Source organism: Ptychodera flava, chromosome 6 (genome assembly GCF_041260155.1).
Source record: "Ptychodera flava strain L36383 chromosome 6, AS_Pfla_20210202, whole genome shotgun sequence".
NCBI classification, from domain to species: domain Eukaryota; kingdom Metazoa; phylum Hemichordata; class Enteropneusta; family Ptychoderidae; genus Ptychodera; species Ptychodera flava.
In genome coordinates, this window is record NC_091933.1 from 7,211,151 (window position 1) to 7,235,875 (window position 24,725).

Consider the following 24,725-nt stretch of genomic DNA (forward strand, 5'->3'; position numbering starts at 1 on the left):
AGCCCTGCCATGCAGAGCTAAGAGTAAGCTAAGTCTGTATGGACGTAAAATCATTATATCAACAATCAAGCAATTTTTAAGTTTTTATGGAATAATTGGCCTGACAGAATAAAAAGACTTACATTGATTGTAACTTACGAACGTGGAAGGCACAAGATGCCCGACATCTTTGCCCTCCAATTTGCCATTTCTGTGCTTCACGGATTCGTAGACTGTGCGATTCAACGATCGCTCGCTGGTAAGCTTTGCTATTGAGATGGCTAAGTATTTATATGGAGTTGATTTTCTAATTTTTCATTTCAACTTCAGAAATTATTGCTTTTCATACTTAGACGCAATATCAAAAGGCACAAGGCAGGTTCCTGTTGCTCTAATACGCCGAATCCAAGTTATCTAGATATCCGCAATCAAATTATTTGGGGCAATATCAACATCTCGAACAATGGTACAACTATTTTATCCACACTAGATTAGTTCGAATATCATCTGCATTAATGACATCGTCGATGACTATGGCGACTTTGTTTCGCCTACAAAGTGTTGTTAGAAAAACTGAATTTCACGACAAATCGGATTGTGGAATGAAAAAGGCTTTTAAATCTCATTCCAAAACAATGGAAACATATTCTGATCTGAAAGACACCCGTTTTGATCAGATACGTAGACAATATAATTTTGTGTATGTAAACAGAAAACGTTTCTCTTTCACAACTACCGAATACTTTAACATCCAAGTTTTTTATGACATTTTGTTGTCAAACGTGTCATACCAATTGGATTATTAATAATTCTTAGAAAATAATAATTATCACTTGTATATATGTTCTGGCATGAAAATCAAGACGGGAGGTTCATGACTTTAGAGGAAGGCCACAATTTCGAATGCAAGTTTGGAGGAGAGTCGACGTCACCATTTTCAAGGCAACCAGTTAATATTTGAATCACACCACCCTGCTTCTGTTAATTCTGTCCTTACCCTATGTTAAGCATGCCCGTGAAGCCATGTCGACATGACAAACATGTCTATATAAGAATATATATATTCGAAATAATTCTAGCTGTACCATTATTTAATTGGAGTTTTTACATGTTGATTATCACGACACATCTCTAGATTTTTCAAAAATAGTCCGATCTGTAAATTATTTAGTAGGAGTTTCTTTTAATTCCACGACTTACTATTTTTGTGAAGTCTAGAGAGAACGTTTTGATAATGAGCCGCCATGGCAACGAAACACCGTCCGCTCTTCAAGCATGCGCACCATAATCTTTTGCAAGGAAACTAGCTACAAAGTGCCGATCGAGTTGCCTAACTCAGGTTCCAGTCGCGTCGCTTGATGTGGTGCCTACGATGTTGCTCGTCGTGTTGCCTCGTGTAACTTGGCATTTAGATCATGATCGCCCAACTAAAATTTGTAGTTTGCGCTTTCCTGTTAATTTGTCATATTTCGCCAGAATCCTTCGCACAAAATATTATAACTTGATATAGAAGTTGACAACATTCCAATCCAAATAATATGAATGACGATCACTATTTCTAAAACCAAACCTTGCGCAATGAAATTAATACAAACCGACCTACAATATGTCCATCACCATTATTTTTAAAATATGCGTCGTTTCTTCCTAGAAAATAAATATTCTGACACAATTCAACATTATTCCAGTATATCAGAAACCACTTTCTGATACCTATCAATAATTTTATGTCTTACAAATAGTCAACCGAAGTTTGTTTTCTAGGTCATGCCAGCCTGATCCCCTGCAGTCTACTCTAAGATAAATCTATTTACATGACAAAGGCCGCAAGAGGTATATGCGCTGCCTGCTGTATTATTGTAACATTGTTACAAATATATACACGGTTGGGTTAGGCTGGTAATTCAACAAAAGGTCAGCTCTTGGCTTGGTCGGCTTCTGCACCCTGGGGCATGAGGCCGGGGTTGCTCGTTTTCTGTCTTAAATGATCAAATAAACGAATCTGTGCTCGGAATGCTCGCTTGTCACACATTGAATTACTGGCAAAACTTACAAACAGGGGATTTGCTAACAATATTGAGAAATTTTACGTCGTGAGTTTTTGTTATTATTATTATTATTATTATTATTATTCACTCAGATATGTGTCATGGTGACAATGAAATTAGTTTTGATAATGCATATCTCGTATTTCAGACGTAATATTTAATCATGTGAATTGTGTTGTGTCATGGGGATATTATATATACGGCTCGGGCTGCTGCTGAGGCGCGCAAGAAGTTGAATATGTATTTATGCAAATGGCACTTCCAAGTTCCAGCGAGCCGTGCAAACAGTTGCGCCGCGTACTGCGCACAATGCAAGTTTCAGCTGAGATCAAGACTAAGAACATGATGTAGTGGTATGGGTCGTTGGCGCGGTGGTTTGTCAATTTATGGGGTCACCACATGTCTGCGTGATCGATGACCTTTGATGACGCAAAAAATTGATACTCCCGCCGCCGCCAACTCGCTGACGACGTGAATGTTGAGTCAAGAACGGGTGCATGGCACGGTCGCGATTGCCCAGCTGGTCGATGAAGGTACCAGAGTACCACTACTGGGGCGAGCCGTACTACGCTATTTAGCACTTAGTGTAGGTAAGTTGCCGTGCATTATTGTGACAACATCGTCCGAAGATACTGTTAAATAATTTTACACTTCTGCTACATGCAAGTCCAAGTGACTTGAGCCTTTGCTAGTGATGGATTTCATACGAATATGATAATAGATGCGTGCTTTTTTCGCGCCAATTCAACCACTGCCAACTCTGCTGCTGGCATGTCAACCGTTCACTAATGCGTGATTCAGCTGATATGATCTTGATACACGGCAACATGTTGAATAGGCAAATAAGAGATATCATGAAAAAGTCGAAATTTATAAAGGCGTTCAAGAAGTACCGTAGCACGTGACCTGTGAAATGAAAGTGGTAGACACGAGACGGCTGCTCCATCTTTCAAATCATTGCATCAGTTGACTTATCTACCATTGGTACCGGATGTACCGTGTACATGTACAAAGCCATTTCGCATACAAAATCACTTTGTCACATAATGACTGTCAAGAATACCTCTTGGCTAAGTTGAAGTCTGGTGTTTAAATGGCACTTTTCCGCGCGCAAGGGATTCAAAGCCTGTCAGTGACTTTGTTGAAGGCACATGCGTTTTATAGAAAATCAATTACTGTGCGTGTGTGATTTCATAATTAGTCCTTGCTGCTTTTCGATGTGATTGATGTGAATGGCACTGTCGTATTTTTATGGATGTTTTCATTGTTGATCAAATAATGTCCTCTACACAAATACTGTGTTTGATTCTTAAAGGGAAATTAACTGTAACTTTTGGCTATTTTGTCAGTATTCTAGTTCTTTTTATCAACTACAGTTTCTTGCCCCAAACCCTATGTCATGCTGAAGTGTCAAAATTTGCTTGTCAACACACACTATCAGGGTTCTCAAAAATTTTTGAAGTAGGTGAAAAATTTAGAAAAGTAGGCGGTTAGCTTCCATGTGCAACCAGGTTCCCTGGGCACGGGGGGGTGTTAAGTATTTTTTTAATTTGAAGACATTTCTGAGCAATTTTATGCATTTTTATACAGTGTATGAGACAACATACACACAGGGGAGGGTTTCAGGGAGGGGGTTCCCCTCCCTGTGTGCAAGAAATTTTTAAAATTTGAAGACATTTTGGAGTAATTGCATGCATTCTTGTACTGTATGCAAGACCATTTCAGCATAAGAGTGTTAAGGTGTTAAGGATTTTTTTTAATTTGAAGACATTTCTGAGTAATTTTATGCATTCTTATACAGTGTATAAAAGGCTATTTCAACATACACACATGTGAAGGGTTTCAGGGCGGGGGTGTGCAAGAAATTTGTAAACTTTTGAGACATTATGGAGTAATTTCATGCATTCTTGTACAGTATGAAAAACCATTTCAGCATACTGAATAATTTATCACAATCAATTACAACATGTTTTCGTGGGATAAAGTTTTACATAAAAAGTCAGAAAAATTAATTTGATATCACTCGGGCCTGTCAACTGCATTCTGTTGGCAAGGATAATAGCAAAATTTCACAGACTGTTGTGTAGAATTATATTTAGTTCATGACTTGAACAAACATTTTGAAATACATCCTGTTATAGGAACACAATTTTCTGTGATTTCAATTCACTGTACTGTTAAATTTCACAATAAAACAAATCCACCAGCTGATTATTGATTTTTTGGTGATGTTGAATATTATTGAAAAAGAGAGCTAAATTTCAGTGTTCATGTTTGATAAAATCCCAAACTAACGACACTGAACGCGAACCTGTACAACACCCTTAGTGACCCTATGTGTACAAAGCACCGGCAGTCGTTTGTAACACAGTACACACAATGCGATATCGGTCAACCTGAAATTTGACACTGTGATCGACCTTCTACCTTCTACCTCCATGGTTGAATATTGACATCGTGATCGACCATGGATGGATTGACAGGGCGTTTCAAAAGTATGAAAAATGAGACTCCGTAACTTTTGATCGCTATAGATTTGATCGAAAAACCTACCAAACCCATCAGACAAGGCCCTATTCTTCTTACGCAGAAAACCAAAGCTCTCAAGTGTCGACTTTCTCTTCCGCGTTTGAGCGAAACAACGTCGGCTCAATTTGGAAATGGTTGGCTATTCGTGGGTATTATGTACTTGTATGTTAGTCCAATGTTCGGCTATACCCGATGTGAACGTCGGAATAATTCGGGCTGTGATCAGGAAAGAAGGGTTGACCTCGAGAGTGATTCCCAGTTCGCTGATCGCGATACTATAGTACATGATATCACAACAAGTTCGCTGATCGCGGTACTATAAGGTGATAGCAACAAGTTCACCGCGTAAATTTTTTGCTAGACTACATATAGCCACATCGGCACTTCTTAAATATTATTTCCGGCTTGCAAGACCACCAAAAAACTCAAAATATTGTTATCAAAAGTAGAATTTCGGGGCTAGAGAGCGAAACAGTGCTGAAAAGTAGCCCGCCAAAATAAGGAAGAAGCCGGTCAATTTGGCCGGTATCCGGCTAAAAATGAACACGCTGACTATACATGTGTTATTTATAATCATTGTGTTTGTTGACAAATGAATTCTAGTCCGGACCTGAATGCAATTTTCAACAATGATAATATTTAGGGGTTATTACACGAAGTTTAGACGATACCGCATCGTATTCGAGTGATGTGTCCGTATTTTGACGAGTTGCGCACTTTATCATGCATACACATGCTTTGGTTATGACTGTTTTCCTACGAACACTCTAAAAATATTATATAGGGCTCAGCCCTTGGTGTCGCGCTAGGGGTTAAGATTGGCAATGTTATTTGTATTGATTCATGATAAACTGTAATTGTTACTTCATAAACGTTTATATGACAACTATGCCCAGTTTCCCTCTGATGAAAGCAGTTCAATACTTTAACACGACGTCAAACCCTGCAGCAGGGCAGGTATAGATTTTCTGTAGCGTGTAAAAATTTTGGACAAAAATTGGCAATTTTTACAATGATAACAGCCTATTGCGTTAAACAAGGGACGTATTATGCAATAATTATCATTGCAATGGTAACCGCACTGCCCACCTTCCACTTGCAAGCTGAAAACTATAGCGTTCCGTCTAAAAACTTGCAATTTTTGAATCTAATTATTGACACAGGGGGCGCTCTTCTATAATTCAATCCCAGCATTCTTTGCGTATGCCCCCGTTCATATGCACGACAGTTTTCTCCCTTTATCTATATCAACGATACTTTGTATCAGCGACAAGGCAGGGGTAGCGCTAGGATTTCAAAGTTGTTAGCCACAGATTCCTTGCGTGGCGAATTGGTCATACATCTTGTTAGCCACACACAACTTTCTTTAGCCACACAAAACTTTTGTACAATAAAAACAAAACTAAAATATTTTAAGGTCTCATCTTATTTGAAGTGCCATAGACTTCACATGCAATCCACCCCTACCTACCTTCACCCCCCTTCTCAGACAAGGACTTTTTGAATGCAACTGCTTGTTATACTTCTTTAAAAAGACTGGTGCAGTTCATTTTCTGTGATAAGGAATCCTAGCAACCCATATGATTCAATTAGTACAACCAATAGAGGTAAACTATTGTGCAACACATACACACAAATACAGGGCTTCCTTTCCCCATCATTTGAACTGCAAGTATTATAGAATGAAAAGCTGTTTTTTTCTAAAATCATTAATTATGCAAATGAGCAAAAAGTAAGCAACCCAAACCCACCAAAAACTAATCAGTTCTTGCCATATGCATACTGAATCTATGTACCAGATTTGATTCTGATCTGATGAGCCGTTTTTGAGATATTGAGTACACAGACAGACAGACAGACGGACAGACACGCAGACAGACAGACAGACACACAGACAGACAGACATCGCTGCGACATATGCTCACGTGTGTCAACACGTGAGCAAAAAACAGTTCACTAATTTTTTTATTGATTAATTTGGTGTTTGGACCAACTGACATTGTAGTTTGATTCACGTACGTACAACATATGCTTTCGATAACTTGCCTTGATTTAATCGTGTCTCGTAGTCATACTGTATTAGTCCATGTGTTTTCAAAGTTGGATCACGTATTTTGACAAGCATACCAAAAGCGGTCTTTAGATAGAAAGAAACCACAAAGTATTGAGATAAAAGTTTCAGGCCCGGTTTATTTCAGTTAAAAAATACAATGTTTCCAATTGGCTTCGAACTCACAAAATACGGTTTCCAGTCACCTTGTGGTGATGCAACAGACACATGTCAGACGCGACGCGACGTAGGATATATGTTACGATATCAACAGTAACAACACATAAATTTGTAAACAAACTAGGTCGACCGTCATGGCTCTCTCGCTACAGTCTGGATAAGGCCACGATATCAACAGTCTGCATGGGCTTATCGATTGCAAGTCACTTGAAAATCAACAGAATACACTGCAGTTTAACTAAAATCTTACAAATTTCTTCATCATGCACATTGAAAGAAAGCCTCAACCACGGGGACCGTCTGGAGCGTTCAGCTTCACGCAATGATGGCCATGCTGCCATCCAACGCTGCGTTCAGTAGCAATCAACTTGGCTAGCAAATCGCTCGATTTTTCCATAGAATATTATCAAAAAAGTGGTAAAATCTACCGTTTCTATCTCTCAGAGAGCAATAGCTGTACATGATATAATCGTCTTCTGTGTCTGAGTTGCGGTAAAGCTATCATAAAGGTCTCTCGACTCTCTCTCTCGTTGAGTACACGGCAGCGGGGCAGCTGACCTGATTAAATATTCACGTAAACCGCTGACCCCTTCTCGGAAAGTTCGCATAAATTACTGGAACTCTCTATTGTTAGGGTGGATGATGTCATTATTTTGGTCCTCATATGGTACTAAACTGGGTTCAAAGGGTAAAGAAAAAGCTTTATGGCTTGCCGAGTTTGGCAATGCGTACCGAAGCTGGACAGAACGCATAGTACGCAACCACTGTCTGGTATCGTAAACTTACGTGGCGCTGAGAGCGAGAGTATAGTCACATTGATTTCATCACCTAATAGTATCGCATCGTCCATCGTGAATTTGACCGGGGTCTTTGAGTTTGAGGCCAGTTCGCCACACTTTCATGAGCGTGGCGAACCAGGAAGACATTTTATTCGCCACCCAGCACTTTTTGTCGCATTTTGCGAATGTGGCGAGCGCTAGTGCGACCCCTGCAAGGTGTATAATAACATTTACTGGCTAATAAAAGAGGTATATTTTATAAAAGGCATGTTATATCATAGTAATTTGTTTCGTATTTGTTTATTTACGAGTACTCAAAAAAAAACATGGCGGCGCCCATGAAAGAAGGGTACACTTCCGGTTACTCGCATAGAATATTATGAATACGCGCATGCGTAGTCAGTAAGCCGCTGGCGCGACTATTAGCGACGAAATCAACTGAAATTGACCTTGCTTCCTCCTGGCTGTACTTAAAAAAGTTGGTTGCTATAAGGAGTGATGACAACCGTATCACTTTTTGATATTATTCCGCTATTGGCCCATTCCACTTCAAAGGAGGGTTTGTGGAGCACTTTTAAAGCGAACAATTTAAATATTACAATGTCAACACAGGTTTTCACAATTTGAAGAAGATTTTTTTTAGCTTAAAATGACGGTAGATGTAAAACATAGGCTGGAATGTGTAAAATGGATGTGTTTTCATGTTTTGATACATAACCTCATCCGCCAAAATCGCCAAAATCGGGTCAAAATACTCGCCAGCGTTCGATTTCAAACTCGATCGAGTATGAACAACTGAGAATATAGAGTTAGAGCATAGTGTTAGACCGGTGCCACCTTAAACCTTCAACCTTGCGTGTTGCGAGTATTTTCAGTGCGGTTGGATATTTGTGGCTCATTTACGGTAAACGATGCAATTCGCCACCCAGATACTTAAGCTCATCAACAAGAAACTTATGGTAAAGCATTTCTATCATGATCTTATACATGTAATCTTCAGCAGCGTAGACGACATGAAAAAACTCGACTGTATGGGACCTGCAGTGAACAATGACAGGTGTCGGCAAATGATACAAATTTTCAATGTGTTTGTTTGTATGTTTTTGATACAACTGTACTTGTGCCTAAGTGCAATGCCCATGAAGTGACTGAAAACAGAATTTTGACTACAATCGTAATGACGTTTCGGATTGTCAGTGTTTCCGTTAACGCAAAATCCTGCGTATTTTATGCAAATACTGGTTTTTACATGGCGTGATGACAGCTTTTCAGGTCACATACCTGGCTGTAATATATGAAATTCTAAATACTGGTTTTACATGGCGTGATGATGGCTTTTGAGGTCACATGCCTGGCTCTAATACATATTATTCTAAATACTGGTTTTTACATGGCGTGATGACGTCTTTTGAGGTCACATGCCTGGATGTAATACATAAAATTCTAAATACTGGTTTTACATGGCGTGATGACTTCTTTTGAGGTCACATGCCTGGCTCTAATACATGAAATTCTAAATACTGGTTTTACATGGCGTGAAGACTGCTTTTGAGGTCACATGCCTGGCTCTAATACATAAAATTCTAAATACTGGTTTTTACATGGCGTGATGACGGCTTTTGAGGTCACATGCCTGGCTCAAATACATGAAATTCTAAATACTGGTTTTTACATGGCGTGATGATGGCTTTTGAGGTCACATGCCTGGCTCTAATACATGAAATTCTAAATACTGGTTTTTACATGGCGTGATGATTTCTTTTGAAGTCACATGCCTGGCTCTAATACATGAAATTCTAAATACTGGTTTTTACATGGCGTGATGATTTCTTTTGAGGTCACATGCCTGGCTCTAATACATGAAATTCTAAATACTGGTTTTTACATGGCGTGATGATTTCTTTTGAGGTCACATGCCTGGCTGTAATACATGAAATTCTAAATACTGGTTTTTACATGGCGTGATGATTTCTTTTGAGGTCACATGCCTGGCTGTAATACATGAAATTCTAAATACGGTGTTTTTACATGGCGTGATGATTTCTTTTGAGGTCACATGCCTGGCTCTAATACATGAAATTCTAAATACTGGTTTTTACATGGCGTGATGATTTCTTTTGAGGTCACATGCCTGGCTGTAATACATGAAATTCTAAATACTGGTTTTTACATGGCGTGATGATTTCTTTTGAGGTCACATGCCTGGCTGTAATACATGAAATTCTAAATACTGGTTTTTACATGGCGTGATGATTTCTTTTGAGGTCACATGCCTGGCTGTAATACATGAAATTCTAAATACTGGTTTTTACATGGCGTGATGATTTCTTTTGAGGTCACATGCCTGGCTCTAATACATGAAATTCTAAATACTGGTTTTTACATGGCGTGATGATTTCTTTTGAGGTCACATGCCTGGCTGTAATACATGAAATTCTAAATACTGGTTTTTACATGGCGTGATGATTTCTTTTGAGGTCACATACCTGGCTCTAATACATGAAATTCTAAATACTGGTTTTTACATGGCGTGATGATGGCTTTTGAGGTCACATGCCTGGCTGTAATACATGAAATTCTAAATACTGGTTTTTACATGGCGTGATGACGTTTTTTGAGGTCACATGCCTGGCTCTAATACATGAAATTCTAAATACTGGTTTTTTACATGGCGTGATGACGGCTTTTAGGTCTGATCATATGCCTTGACTGCAATACATGAAATTCTAAATACTGGTTTTTACATGGCGTGATGACGACTTTTCAGGTCACATACCTGGCTGTGACTAGGTACAGTCACCCAGTTGTATGTGCATGACAAGCCTATGTCAACTTTGCGGAGATTGCACCCAGAACGTAAATGTTCGGGCGATAAACAGCCAAGTATCAAGTAATTCTCTGATAAACAGGTCAAACAAACTCTCAGTGAAAAATCTGCCGATGAACCTGCCAGCACTTTAGCAGTGTGTCAGTGCAAGTCCTACTCCGGAAATCGCAACCAAAACAACCGAGTCGAATTCTCACATGGCTGTGCAATGCTAGCCGTGTTCCAGTATTATCAAAACAACTGAATGTGAACCATGTTCAAGTGAAACTGGTGAAACAAGTGAAAGTCAAGTCATCGGGTTGTGAATCAAACAACGAATGTACAGTACGTGTTATCTCAGGGCGACGGTGAGAAAGAAATCCTAGCTGTGTTTAGCAATGTATTCGATGGCAACAATGAGCGAAAAATCAGACTCCATAATTTCTATTTGTGCAGCAAAAGCTGCTGTTCTTCAATTCCGACATACGACAAATATGGGGACAATTGTACAAGTAAATTTAAAGTTTTTCACCCGTGTCTATTGAACAGAAAATTGGGCTTTGATGAAGTTACCAGTTTATGGTGGCCAGTGTACATCGAAAAAACGAGAATATACAAATCATAAATGTTAAATGTTCACAAATAAAAATACCTGAAGAGAGATCGCCTGACTGTCCAACCTTGTTACATCATACATGATGTAAAAGTGTGCAAGATTTGACCAAATATTCTTAAAATGGGTCCAGGAGAGCCATTCTGGAGACTTCAGAATAAAAAAAAAATCTGCACCATGGGAGGGGGACACCCGCGACCTCTTCACGGTCGCATTACAGACATTTCCAGCTATCAACCATAATTTTCCTGCTGTGACAAAAAATTTCTACATCCCTGAAATACCAAGCCATGTTGATGAAATTCTTCATGTTTTGGCTGAGCAATGCCACTTTTTCACTGACTTTGCTGATGGGGAATTGATACTGTCTGGCAGGAAAAGGGATACAGGACTAAATGTTAATGTGAATAATGAAATTAAATTTGCACATTCCCCACGAATCTAATGACAATAATTTTTAGGTATGAGAAAGAGAAACAAAGAAGCAGTGAAGAGACGCAGTAAGCTTAGGAGACAAAGAAAGAGAAGACTTGGAAAGTCACCAGGAAATTTGCAGTCTACTTCAACATTGGAACCACCCAGTTTGATTCAACATCAGAACCACTCCAGTTTGATTCAACATCGGAACCACCCCAGTTTATCTCAACATCGGAACCACCCCAGTTTGATTCTTCATCAGAACCACCCCAGTTTGATTCATCAGAAGAACAATCTCAGAGTGATTCTCCTGAACTTGTAAACAAGGAAATTTGCACAAAGGACTTTAATTACATCATTGACAGAGACCACTTCATACCAATTTTCTTAAGTGGAGAAAATTGAAGCGCCAACTTTCATATATAGAGAAAACTTGTCAGAATTGTTTCTAGGTAAGCATGCAAACACAAGTGTTTTCTAGTTATCAAATTATTGAAATTGTTCCATCATTGCATTGTGAGTGCATTATCAGGTTGTCAGTGTTTTATTATTGATATAGGTCATCTTGTCTAATTCAAACCCTTGCTGACTTACGGATGTTGTGTACGTTTATAACATTGCTGCATAAATGGATTCTCATGGGCATTGTAACATCTATAACAGTTCATCATTGGATTCAGTTTTTAGCTGATGTCACTGTGGCGTTCGTGGCTTGTCAATGTGCAACTACATTTGCGAGGCAGATGTAGGCACACATGAAAGCAAATGACACTATTTATACAAAGTGGAAATATAGATTTTGGAAAATTCAAGTGGTGACTGTTCAACACATTTATTATTCAATCAACAAAGTTTCAATGTTTGGCTGTAAAAATCTTGATTTGCATGGTTTTAGTCAGCATGAATATAATTCTTCAAAGTCGGCAAGCTTTACAGGTTTGTCTGGCATACACAATCACCCATGGCTTATCCATGAGTGATTGTGTATGCCAGACTGCTGAACAACTTATGCAGTCACACTCATAAAAAACATAAACATGTTCATTTCCCATGATATCCTGAATTGAGAGAAATACTGCATAATTAAGCCCACTGACTAAGGGTAAGTCAACATGCCTCAACTAGTTTCAAATTAAACATGGCACAATGACGTTCTCATTGTCTGGTAAACTGACTTTGCTACAATGTCATTCACATAAATTTGTTCTGCAGTAGGATCCAAAAGGTCAATATGACAGCTAAGCAGTGGTTTTTTTTTTTTCGTGTTGAGAGCCATTACTTTGGCAAAAAGAAAAATAAAGCAATAATTTGTCAGTATTTGTGAAATGCCTGATGAAATCAATAATATAGCAGCACATTATTGCTAATATCAAAAAGCACTGCGCTACCACTCATTTGTTTGACACTTGTCTCTGATCTCCATGTATTTCAAAGCACAAATTAACAAGTGGCGACTGCGTCATCTTTGGTGACTTGTCCTTGCTAAATTTGAGATTTTGATGAAATACAGTGAAATATTGAGTGAAAACACAATGCGCATGAATAGTATTACATGATATCATTATTTTTTTATCACTTTTCCAGACAATGGCAGCTTACAGATCCAACCTGAGAAGTCGAGCAGGCAATAAAAAAGAGACTGCTGAACAAGTTGCAAGATCTTTTATTAGGAAAAAAATGGATCGATCTGGATGGTTTTGTGTGAAGCAAACAGACACTAAAGGTTTGTACTGGTGTATTAAGTCCCCTATATACAGGTTATCCACAGGGTCTTTGGTCTACTTGTTTCTTTCATTGTATCTTGTAATTCACATGGTGAAATCAACCGTGAAAAAGGTAATGTAATAAATTTCACAGTATAACTGACAAGTAAGTACATTATTGTATATCGTTCATTGATGAAGGTGATTCCATTATAGTACGTAAAAATGATAGGGGGGTCTTATAAACAGATATAACCCAAAAATAGAAACATTGACACTCACTTAAAGCAAATTATGTAAATTATTCAAGCAAGAATTGTTCCATTTCAAAAAACACCTACACAATTTTGACTGCCCTGTCAGATAGAATAGTTCAGTCACAAAAATAAAGGTGGATAACATCACTAAACTTGTCTTTATGTTGCATTTAAAATTTTAACAAAGGTGATAAGGAAAAGGGTCAAACAGTAAATTTTGTTTCAAATGTAATATTCCATTCCTACAGTACACTTGCCTGGATATAATTTATACAACAATAAATTAAATCATTCCAGAAATCAATCAAATAATTTAGGGGAGGGAGAGGGGGTTGTATCTTACACATAAGCATGGTCTTATTGGATGAGTGAGATTCACTTGTACATGTATGTAAATCATGATATATTACTCTGCTGATAAGTATGACATCATGATCTACAAATCAAATACATCATTACAGATTTATGAATAGACAATATAACATAGGGTGTACAGAATGGAACTCTACCTGCAAGCACCCCACATGCAGGAAGAGGATGATTTGTGATGGCAGATGTAAACAGTGGGGAGGGTCAGTCCTTGGGGATGCTGAGGTTCTTTATGCATCTGTTTATTTTCTTCTATTTTATTTGTTAATTGTTTTATCTATTTCAACTGACAGTAGTGTTGACTTGATCAATATACCGGTAGACCCTGTGAGTGCTGTATTTTTTTCCACCAAAATTTTAGTGCAACATATTTTACAAGTTTTGATGAACTTTTCTCTAATTTTCATGATAATTTTGGAGCAAATGAACTCAACATTACATTGGCAACAATCAACATTTTTTGCAAAAATGTAACAAAAATTGACTTGGTAGGTATATTTTATAAGGGTGATAAAAATTGATTTTGGCGCTCAAAAGGTTAAAGGTGAGTAGCCAGTTTGTAGAGCAATTGAAAGAAATGGGGACCAGTAGATAATAAAGAAAGCAGTCATTTTGGAGTCAAAATCTGTATTTTAAATATCACTTATAAAATAAATGAAAAATATGAAATAAAATAGAATAAAATAAATAGTTTCGTGAAGAACCCAACCCCATCCCACTCCACCCCAGGAACTGACCTGTCTCATGTGATGTGTCATGTGAACTGGTTTATGCTACAAAGTGAAGGCATTAAAACATGCGCTCAGTTTGTTGTAAGTAAACTGGTTTTCATAGCAAAGTGAAGGTTTCAATGATAACACAGCTGGTGTTCTTTAGAAAACTGGTTTACATAGCAAAGTGAAGACATTAACTGGTTGACATTGTGTTAGTGTCTTTGTGTAAACTGGTTTATGCTACAAAGTGAAGGCATAAAATTTGTACATTTGTGTGCTCAGTATTGCAAATGGGTTGATATTACAAAGAAGGTTTAAGGCAGCAAGGCATAGTTTGGCTGCAGCATACTATTATTTGGTACCTCTGCCAGATGATAGGTAGATTGACCGAAATTCAACCCATGTGTATTCATTGAATCTTAAAGGATTTTTCAAAAAAATTATCACTAGGTGTATTCCCTCTTATTTCGTTAAACAATTTTAGTTGAAAATGAAAATTAGAGTGTGATTCTGCAGGTATTTTACAGTGCTTAGTGCAGTAGACAGAAATGGTGGTTCGCGGGTCCCTTGAAACTGACCACAGTTAATGTGCAGAGGCTACAGAAACATGCTAGTTGGGATACCTCAAACCTGCCGGAAAAGTGTCAGCAACGATGCCGGCCCTAACATGTTTTCAGCGACAGCAAATTTCTTTTGTTCTCAATGGCAGATGTAGAAGAAGTACCAATATTCATTTTAAAAATGTTAAATTCTTATAAAGTTTCTTAAAAAAGTTAGCAGTCTTTATGAGAAACCCAATTGTCAGAAAAACAAAAATCTGACAAAAAATCACCATCCAAGATTCCTTTCTACATTTAGTCAATCATTTTAGTGTTCAAATCCCTGAGGAATGATGAAGTGTCAAGTATTCTACCGTACTTGTCAACACAGCCTATGGATGTGTAATGATCATTGCTATTGTTTACAAAAAATTCTTGTCAAGCCTTGAATTCAATTTTCAACAACAACAATGCTGACTATGTAGGCTGTGTTGATAAGCTGAACATTGAGCATTTCACCATGCTTCATGGATTTGAAATTGAAACTGTACTTTGATACAAAGAATAAATCACAGTTACCTACCATAACTTCTGAGATTAATTCTATGATTCTTAATTTATGAATTGATTAGACATCAGGCATATTTGTGATCTGTGAAGATGTCAATTATCAGTTATGCAGACCAGTATGAACTGTATATATCCTGCAATAGTTCTTAATTAATGTAAACTAGGTCATATGTAGTACAAAGCAACACCATGATAGTACAGTACTTTGTTACAGTAGAGCACTCTGGAAATACTCTTTGCTATTTTTATTTCATTGTAGGAAGAGGTGTCTTTGCTGTTATATCGATTAAAGCTGGAGAGTTTTTAATGGAATATTCAGGTGAACTAATATCGGGAGAAGATGGGAACGAAAGGGAAGAGAACACGTTCAGTGTATATCGATATTTTTTTAAGTTCAAGAATAAGGATTTCTGGTATGTACATGAACAATCTAATTTATAGTAATTATAAGTTGTATTTATTGTGTCAAAAAATTTGTTTGAAGTAGCTAAGTTCTGAGTCATTGCCTTTACTAAATTTCAGGTTGTGTTGCTTAAGAAAAAAATATTGTGAGCATTTTGAAGCTGACTTCCCTTACACAGGAGTGATAGTGATGCATAGGGTATGATTTATCATGGTAAATATTGTTCATTGTTATTTTCAGTCCAAAATATCAACTTGTAGTGTATGCATTCCGAACTACCAAATATCAAGGGAAAATGAGTAAATGTATCAGTCACAAAAACTCTACTAGGTGATTTGTTTGGAGAAGTTTGGAAAAATTGCTCTTTTTGGCATGGAGGTTGCATACAGTGATCCAAGAGTGGGTATAATTAAGTTTCAGAAGTCAAATATGAGCCTTACAAATAGTTTCACCACATGAAACTGACAACCTGCGGAACATACATGATGACAACATATCTCTCGAGATATGATAATTTTCTTGTATTGACTGCCTCCCTACACTATACACTGACTGAGACAATATTGGTCCCATCAAAAGAGTGACATAATTTTTGAATTTTTTAGTCATAATTGACCATTATATAGAAGCTTCTGGAATAGGTAAGCACCCATCTATATGTGTGTATGTACATGTATGTATGTATGTATGTATGTATGTATGTATGTATGTATATGTATGTATGTATGTATGTGTGTGTGTGTATTTATTTATTATGTATGTATGTATGTCAGTGTGTGAGGATGTCTGCTCAATTTAATATTTTGAGGACCAAAATACCTATGGACTTGATATTTGAAGTGTATATGCATGATGGGTAAATGGCTGGATTTTTTTCTTTTTATGTATGTGTATGCCTCAAAAATATTTAAAATAGATCAAGAAGGGGGATGCCATATTTGGTAAAAAAGTCTTCTCCATACCCGCCAATCAGATGCAATAGATGAAACTGTATTTCTTAGACAATTTTTGTCATTTTTTGTTGCAAAAATCTTAAAAAGTCTTCAAAACCATTCTTCAAACAGCTTTGATATTTGACATTTGCACAGGGGTGACCTCAGTGAGAATGCTGAAATTGTGCTGAAGTAGGCAAATATGAGGTAATTTATGTAATTTTGGGGCAAAATGTTTTGTTTTGTGAAAGTTGTAGCCAGACAGCTTTCATATTTTGGTATATAGGTCACTAGGGATGACAGAATAACACATAGCTTGTGAGCATAAAAATCTCATTTCAGGTGACAGAAATGAGATTTTTATGCTCCCAAGCTATGTTTATATATAATGGCCGGGAGGATATTCGTATTGGTTGAAAAGGTCTGTGTGTAGTCAATTTGGTCGCACTTTTTTCTGTCTGTCTGTCTAACAGTAGTAAAGGCCTGAAAACTTGAGCAGTTACCTCAGTGATGTGTACATGGGATGTGCACTATAGATGTGAGATTGTTCAAATGAAGTTTTCAGTCATTGTGATTATCTCTACAACAATGTAAACTTTCAAGTGAAACGTTTACATTGCTATATATTCTATTTAGAGCCTCTCTGTATGACAGTAAGATCTCAGGTAGAATAAACATTATTGTGAAAAAATTATGGTGGGAGGAACGCTGGCTGTTCTATCTAAGAGTACCCATTTTGTTGCCATACTGATAGATAGATGGCATAGTGTGTCCTCACGTTTATTAATTTAACACCATCTAAAATTTAAAACCAACTAAAATTTAACACCAACAAACTAATATCTTATCTAAGACAAATACGTCAAATGCTTTTAAATTTTTATCAGAAACAAAAAGTGCTTACTGTCAACATGGCATGTACTTCCACTTAAGTTTGTTGCAATCAGGAAACCAATCAGACATTGATATTTCTCAATGATATGTTCAACATATAAAAGCAGTGTAGGTGTTGTTTAATAGTTTCATCCTCATCAATTTATTTGGTGTATGTGTTGCATGTGTCTTTCTCTTCTAAGCTCATATTTTGTATGTATATAAATACCAAAAAGAGCTTATTTGGTGAGTTGGTGGCGTCTGTATGTCTGTCTGTATGTATGTGGGTGTGTATGTGCAGATGAATGTCCATCACACGCAAAAGCTCCAATACCACCTAAGCTACCATATCAGTATTTGGTGTACAGGTAGACGCAGAGGTTGAGATATGCGTTGTTCAAATGAACACGTCAGCGTCAAAAATGTGCAAATGAGGTAAGAAAAAGGGAAATTCTGCAAATATGCATCCATATCACTAGCGCAAATAAGATTGCGTGCTGTAACTACAACATACATGTGGCCTAGTGATTTATATTGCCGATAGATTTCGCGAAATGTTGCAGATCATCTTTTTACAAGCTTAGAAGCTGTTTGCAAAAAATGTGGTGAAATTTCAATATTTGTGTTTTTAGGACAATTTTTGCCTTTTTTTGATCAAAACATCTATTTCTCTGTAGCAGTATGTCCAACTTTCGTCATTCTTGTTTTTCTGGTTTAAATACTTCTTGTTGTTTTTCTGGTTGTACTGTGCAGAAATAATTGTCATAACATCAACATAGAATTTTCCTGCACTGAACAGATAGAAACAACATTTATTGTTGATTTTTGGTACGCATACTGGTATGTATACCAATTCTGATCAAATGTGAGCGACACCATATAATTGCGGTATTTTTTTTGAAGTAAGCTTTCCTTCAAATTACCCGAAAGTGTCAGCTTAAATTTTGCTGCAGTAATTTTCACTACTGACCAACAAAGTTAAAAGCTTGTGTTCAAAATGGACTACTGCTTAAGAATTTAAACTTCAAAAGCACTTAAGGTGGTTGGAAAGGCTAGAGCGTCAGTTATAAATTTCAACAAAACTATTAAAATATAAAAGTAGTCAACATTCTCTGTGGAATAAAAAAAACTAGACATTTGGGCACAAAGGCATTGCAGAGTTATAGCCTGTTAAAACTTCTGAAAAACTGACCAAATAAGAAGTTGGGGAGTCCTTAGTGTATTAACTATGGTAGAGGTCCCCTAGCTTTTAATAAAATGTTTGAAAAGGGAAAGTCATTATTTGCTGTTTTTCAGGAAAGTTTGACAAGGCGGTGCTGGCATTCAGAGTGAGTGACTGCTATTGTAAATGCATTTTTAGATTCTTTGAGTGTCAAAGAGGTGTCAAAAGTGAGATTAACCAAAAAAACTGCTCTATGACTTCAAAGAGGGGTGCAAATATGGCTTGTTTTCAACATTTTTGACAGAATAACAGTTTTCCTACAAAATTGTATTACCAATTTAATCCAACTTTGAAATGAGATATGGACATGGAATTTTTACAGCCTATTAACAAGGTTACAGATAAGATTTATACGGCACAATTTTCCTGTATTTGAAGTACTTTTTGAAAAATCACATTTTGAAATTGAAAGAATTTTTAATAATTTTTTGATATATAAACCCATGTAAAATCATAAAAACAAATTTTATTTACAAATCCTGCCGTACAAATCTTACAATAAATAGTGTCAACATATTTAATAACTAATTTGGTAATATTAATACTATCCAATCATTATCAAATTCAAATATGTAAAAAAAATCTGAAAAATTAAATTTTAATATTTACTGGTGTCATATTTCAAATTCATGGCTGCAAATATACAATTTTATATCCTTTGGAGAAAATATTAACTAAGGGAGTTATCCTGAAAATTTGAACTAAATATCTTGATTCTAACACTTGAAACTTGACATTAACTCTGAGAAAAGAATTGGTGCAAAAATAGCCTTTCCAACCACCTTAAGGGGCGCTGCACCCAACACAGCATATTTTGCTCAAAAATCACTTTCCGCAAATATTCATTCAATTTTAATTAATTTGCTAACCCAAGATTAACATATTGGTAGGGTTCACCCTTTAGCTTGTCAAGCAGTTGTAAGTTACATGATACGGAAGTGTCAATTTATGCAAATGTATGCAAATCTCCTGATTTCCTGGCTTCTTTTTCCTCCCAATTTCAAAAATTCCAAAGAATTTAACTCCACTCTGGCTGGATCAAATTTTCTGAAATTTTACATTATGTTCTTTAAAGGCTACATAACAAAATGACTATTTTGTTTGGCAACAAAGATCTTACGTTTTCAATAAGAGGCATTTTAATTTTGCTAATCATGATTTTAATCACTTGTTTTAGTGTCAGTCTTTCAACCCTTGCCATTTTAGAATGAGGATAATTAATGCAAAACAAAAAAGTCATTTTTTTACACATATACTCTTCTTTCTAATGAAATATTACATTTCAGAAAATAGTGTCAAGTTTTTTACTTAAATTAATTTTTATCATTAATACCAAAATTGAGGTTTTTTACACCAAATATACACCCACTTCATCCTACGAGTAAACTACTGCTATCATACTAAACTTTAGAGTCTCTGCTTTTTGAAAATATATAGTATGAGGGGGCTTCCTTGTCATCTTAGATGAGAAATGTTGCTTTGAAAAAAACTGTGTTGACAACATCCAGCTCCACCTTAAAGGTATACGGTCACCTGTTCCAATTTTGCAACAGTTACCATGGAAAGAGAAAATCTAACCAATGACAGAGTTTAAGCAGGTGGCTGCTTTTTAAAATCAGCGCCCTTACATGGGCATTTTGAATACCAAGGAATGCCCCCTTGACCATATATAGGCATATTTAGATTACAGGTGACTGTATACTTTTAACCTTTGCTAACATTGTTGCACTTTTATTTGTTAAATGGGAGCAACACATTGCCCTTAGAAGTAAAAAAGGTTACAAATGCTAGTCAAATTCAATAATATAGTTACCATGCAAGTACAACTAGGTAAGGAGGGAAACAGCCGCCTCCTTCTGGGTGTATATTGCATATCCCAAATTTGGGATGTGTGAAATCTCCTAATTTAGAAAAAGTATTTATTATGATAGTCAAATGTGTTGAAACTGTAACACAAGGAAATATGCTAATATTGAAATTGAGTCAAATGTGTTGAAACTGTAACACAAGGAAATACGCTAATATTGAAATTGAGTCACATTTTAGATGTCAGTCTTGACAGTCTCTTTGCAGATGGTGAGATATGCCACCAGCTGGTACATGGATGTGTATGTATACTACACGTATGACATCATTGTTTTCTTATTTACAGCATTGATGCAACTCAGGAACCAGGTTCACATGAGAGGATGTTGGGTCGACTTGTTAATCATGGTAGAAAGAATGAAGTGAATGCTAAGATGAAAGTGATTGTGAATGATCATGAACAGCCAACATTATGCCTGTTTTCAACAAAACTCATCAAACCTGGACAAGAGGTTCTTTATGATTATGGAATCAATAATCTACCATGGGAAAATCCTAAGGTAATATTTATTCCCCCTCACACAAGTCACATATGACCCCTTAGTCTGTAAATACTATCAAGGCTGTCTGAAATGAGCATGTTTATGATATGATATTAATTATCTAATGATTTGTGTACCCTACTTACTGCAGTAGTTGCTGCTCTTAATTTTTTTTTCTATAGTGTACTTGTCATATTTCAATGGTCTATGTAATCCCTGGCATCTGAAGACAACAAGTAATACATGTAGTCTGGTTGCAGCTACATGTACCATGGTGTTTTCCTCATTCGCTGTCAGACATACAGTCTAGTACCCCGGACCAGATCACACTAAACCAGTAAAGAAAGCTATTTGCATGTCACAGGGCTTGCTTACGCTGCATCATCATGTGATCATGATTTTGATGTCATAGAAGTCAATTACTTCACTCGATTCTAAACTGATTGGCCGTTGCAATGACTTGAGTGTTACATGCCCAAAATGGAAAGACCAAATATTTATGAGCAACAAAAGATGGGAATATTAACGACCAGATATAAGAGTATTATACACATACCAGTAGTATTTCTTATTTAACTTCAAAACAGTGATTTTGTTCTTTACTTGGTAGCTATCTGCTGTAGCTGGAACTCATACCAAAAGAGCCAAATCCTCAAATGATGTAACATTGCAGAATATAAAGAAACAATCACCTGATGAAGGACCTGATTGGCAAACACACTTTCCAAGTTCAGAGATCAAGTCCAATGATGTTACAATGGACAATATTGAGTTGCCATCACCTGATGAACAACCTGATTGCAAAATACACTTGCCAAGTTCAGAGGTCAAGTCCAATGATGTTACAATGGACAATATTGAGTTGCAATCAGCTGATGAAGGACCTGATTGCAAAACACACTTGCCAAGTTCAGAGGTCAAATCCAATGATGTTTCAATGGACAATATTGAGTTGCCATCACCTGGTGAAGGACCTGATTGCAAAACAAACCTGCCAAGTTCAGAGGTCAAGTCCAATGATGTTACAATGGACAATATTGAGTTGCCATCACCTGATGAAGGACCTGATCGCAAAACAAACCTGCCAAGTTCAGAGGTCAAGTCCAATGATGTTACAATGGACAATATTGAGTTGCCATCACCTGATGAAGGACCTGATTGCAAAACACACTTGCCAAGTTCAGAGGTCAAGTCCAATGATGTTTCAATGGATAATATTGAGTTGCCATCACCTGGTGAAGGACCTGATTGCAAAACAAACCTGCCAAGTTCAGAGGTCAAGTCCAATGATGTTACAATGGACAATATTGAGTGCCATCACCTGGTGAAGGACCTGATTGCAAAACAAACCTGTCAAGTTCAGAGGTCAAGTCTAATGATGTTTCAGTGGACAATATTGAGTTGCCATCACCTGATGAAGGACCTGATTGCAAAACAAACCTGCCAAGTTCAGAGGTCAAGTCTAATGATGTTTCAGTGGACAATATTGAGTTGCCATCACCTGATGAAGGACCTGATTGCAAAACACACTTGCCAAGTTCAGAGGTCAAATCCAATGATGTTTCAGTGGACAATATTGAGTTGCCATCACCTGGTGAAGGACCTGATTGCAAAACAAACCTGCCAAGTTCAGAGGTCAAATCCAATGATGTTACAATGGACAATATTGAGTTGCCATCACCTGATGAAGGACCTGATTGCAAAACACACTTTCCAAGTTCAGAGGTCAAGTCTAATGATGTTACAATGGACAATATTGAGTTGCCATCACCTGGGAAAGGACCAAAGTGCCAAAATCAACCGGTAAGGTCACAAGTTAATGAGAAGCCAGCTATTTTTTATATCAGATTTGTGTTCATCATTTACAGGTATATGAAAATTTGAAATTACTGTTGGTTCTATTGAGCAACTTATGAATCAAACCACTTGTCAGAGAATTCATCTGTTAAAGCTACAGTGTCTCAATGTAATTGTTTATATGGCGTGGAGACTAAGTCCAAAGTAACGGTCCTTTGAGCTGGAAATCCTTGGCAACAATCAACACATTTACCAGTACACTCGTTCAGTTTGCTGGGGAGTCTGTTTATTTATGTACCATTTCAGTGGCACAGAAGAAGAAACAAACAAACATGTACGACTCTCTAGCTTGACTTCACTGTGTGAGGCATCGTTGTTACCGGCAAAATTGTACACGTTTGGAAGTGCTTGCTTGTTTCTGTAGGTTCACTCGAAGTAAGATTTTCAGGTTTGTGATCGTAATGAGATGAGATCGAATGTAAGGAATTACATGTACCGGTATATGTCAAAATTTAGCGCGAATGATGGCTCAATTTCAGGCTAAGTTGATTTTTAGTCCCAACGGACGAAGTCCGGGGTGACTTATAGATTGGGTCATGTTCGTCTGTCCGTCCGTCCGTTCACGCAGATATCTCAGACATGCCCTGGTCAATTTCTTTCAAACTTTGCACAATGATAGTACCCTACCCCATACAGATGCATGTCGATTTGTTTCACAATGCGATCAAATTTGGCCGTGTTAGAGGACTTTTTAGTTTACACCTCCATAGACTCCCATGTATAAGGCAGTTCTCCATAGACCCCTATGTACAAGGCAGTTCTCCATAGACTCCAATGTATAGGTCAGTTCTCCATAGACTGTGACCCACGTATAAGGCCAAGAAAAATAAAAATTTAGTTTCTCATCGTATTCATATTGCAAAAAGGATGCAGTGACACAGTTTTTAGCCACGGATGAAGTCCAGGGGGCTTATAGATTGGGTCATGTCCGTCCGTCTGTCCGTCCGTGAGTCAATCCGTTCACGCAGATATCTCAGACATGCCATGGTCAATTTCTTTCAAACTTTGCACAAGGATAGTACCCTACCCCGTACAGATGCACGTCGATTGGTTTTGTGATACGATCCAAGATGGCCGCCAGACGGCCATTTTGTTACGATTTTTTTGTGTTTTCAGCCATAACTGAGGCATGTCTCAACTGATTTCTTTCAAATTTGGTACAAGGGCATTGATCTATGTCATACATATGCATATTGATTTTTGTTGTAATATGATCCAAGATGGCCACCAGGCAGCCGTTTTGTTACAATTTTTTTGTGTTTTTTAAGCCATAACTAAGGCATATCTGCAGTTCATATGGTGATTTTGTAGAGAGACATGGCCATCTCTCTTACAAACTATTAAATCAAGGTTACACCAGAGCAAGACTTGTCACTACATTCAAACGCTTTTTTGGCAGGTATCGCAAGCTGGTAGATAAATACAATATCTCTCTTCGACAAATGATCACTGATGGCATCGGTGACATGGGGCCTTAGTTAGTGACCACTACCTATCTGACTTATAGATTGATATATGGCGGGTGCCACATGTGGGGC

The 24,725-nt window shown here is 37.2% G+C and overlaps 1 protein-coding gene across 3 annotated transcripts in view; it reads left to right on the forward strand.

The window, feature by feature from the left end:
* Positions 1–2,347: 2,347 nt before the first annotated feature.
* Positions 2,348–24,725, forward strand: part of LOC139134746 (uncharacterized) — a 59,921-nt gene continuing 37,543 nt past the window's right edge. For 2 of the 3 annotated variants that reach the window (XM_070701767.1, XM_070701766.1), the window contains exons 1-5: positions 11,715–11,853; positions 12,986–13,124; positions 15,812–15,965; positions 21,135–21,348; positions 21,941–23,133. In XM_070701767.1, coding sequence (XP_070557868.1) covers positions 12,989–13,124; positions 15,812–15,965; positions 21,135–21,348; positions 21,941–23,133 — 1,697 coding nt within the window. In that variant the 5' untranslated portion in view covers positions 11,715–11,853; positions 12,986–12,988. Of the gene's footprint in view, positions 2,618–11,445; positions 11,854–12,985; positions 13,125–15,811; positions 15,966–21,134; positions 21,349–21,940; positions 23,134–24,725 lie in introns of those variants that run through there. The other variant, XM_070701769.1, reaches the window with a different exon arrangement.